General features: G+C 41.1%; 1 protein-coding gene across 1 annotated transcript in view; it reads left to right on the top strand.

The window, feature by feature from the left end:
- Positions 1-1,175, top strand: part of LOC126398149 (bucky ball-like) — a 7,553-nt gene extending 6,378 nt beyond the window's left edge. Inside the window, exons 4-5 of the mRNA XM_050057371.1 lie at positions 715-805; positions 1,001-1,175. Of these exons, the coding sequence (XP_049913328.1) occupies positions 715-805; positions 1,001-1,175 (266 nt within the window). The remainder of the gene's footprint in view (positions 1-714; positions 806-1,000) is intronic.
- The last annotated feature ends 308 nt before the right edge of the window (positions 1,176-1,483 follow it).

The following is a 1,483-nucleotide window of genomic DNA, read 5'->3' as shown; positions in this document are numbered from 1 at the left end:
GGTTGGATTTCAGAGAAGTTATTCTCATCCTCTTTTTTAGCCGCTTGCCATTATCTGCCTGCTGCTGTTTGGCCATGACACAGAATTTCAAAATAGAGGTGATGATGATATGGATTGATGTTTTTACTTTGCATCAGTGATATTGGATCTTTGGTCATTACTCCCCTAAAGGCCAGAAGTATGCGAACACCCTGTCTGTATACTCTTGTTATTTTCTTATGGGGCTCTTTTCAATGGTTTGGCCCCTTAAGTTCCAATGAAAGCAAATCATGCTAAACCCCAGTAATAACATCCCTGGATATATATGTGTGTATTTTCAACCCAAGCGTCAGAATAAATGATGGTATTGTACTTTTCTGTTTGTAGGCTGTTGCAGACATGTGGATTCTTCACATTTCTTTACATTTGGACAATGCTGAATTTAACATGTGGTTAAGGAACAAAAACAAAAGATCATGTCTTGACTTATAATACCTGTTTTCACAGCAGCAGAAAATAGTTTTGGTGCCAATATTTTCTTATGGCGACTGGGCTGGTGTTTTTGGTCTTGGGCTTTTCAAGTTTTTTCAAATTTAGGGGACTCTTAACACTATTTTTTTTCTACGCTGTGTCTGGGATTTTAGTAGTTTCATCTTGGATACGAGCTGCTTATGGTCTAGTACCTGGTTGTTACTTCTATAAAAAGTCCTGACCTCACCTGCCCGCTGTGCCCAGGAACGTCCCAAACTAAGAAGAAAATAAGGAAGTACAGGCAGAGGGCTGATTCTCTGCAGATGAATACACCACCACCGACTTCTAGTATGTCGTAAGTGATGATTGAGAGGAATTACTTTTGTATATCAGTTTATATTGTTTTGTTTTTTGTTTTCTTTAGGAAAATCCTGCATAGTGTATACAACTATGTGCTTTGTAGCATCAGTTTGTATTTGTCTATTTCCTGTTTCAGCATGACAATGTCCCTGTGCACAAATACAGCTCCATAAAGAAATGGTTTTCCCAGAGCCCTGACCTCAACCACATCCAGCACCTTTGAGATGAAGTGGAACACCAACTTCCCGGCCTTATCACCCAACATCAGTGCTGGACCGTACCATTGGAGCAAATCCCTGCAGCCAGGGTCCAACATCTGGAGGAAAGCCAGAAAGCAGAAGAGTGAAGGCTGTTATAGCAGCTGATGAGTTCCCTTGGTTTTAAGATCTCACTCTAAATAATCCAATATGCTTGTAAAATCCTGGTGTCCACATACTTTTGTTCATGTACTGTATCAGATAGAATCACTCATCACTTTGGAGCTCCTGTGTAATAGTAGTCAGCGTTGTGTAAAAGCAATAACACAGTCAAGGTCATGTTTCAGTGGCTGCTGCCTGATCTACATTTCCTCCAGCTGCAGCTCACTGCTGCCAGTAACCACAGCACAGCGCGACCTTGACAGTGTTATTGCTTAATTGAGTGCATACACCTGAGCGTGTGTGTGTTCAGTAGA

This window comes from Epinephelus moara, chromosome 11 (genome assembly GCF_006386435.1).
Source record: "Epinephelus moara isolate mb chromosome 11, YSFRI_EMoa_1.0, whole genome shotgun sequence".
In the NCBI taxonomy this organism is placed as follows: domain Eukaryota; kingdom Metazoa; phylum Chordata; class Actinopteri; order Perciformes; family Serranidae; genus Epinephelus; species Epinephelus moara.
The sequence above is the reverse complement of the archived record's forward strand: the minus strand, read 5'-3'. Positions and strand labels throughout refer to the sequence as shown.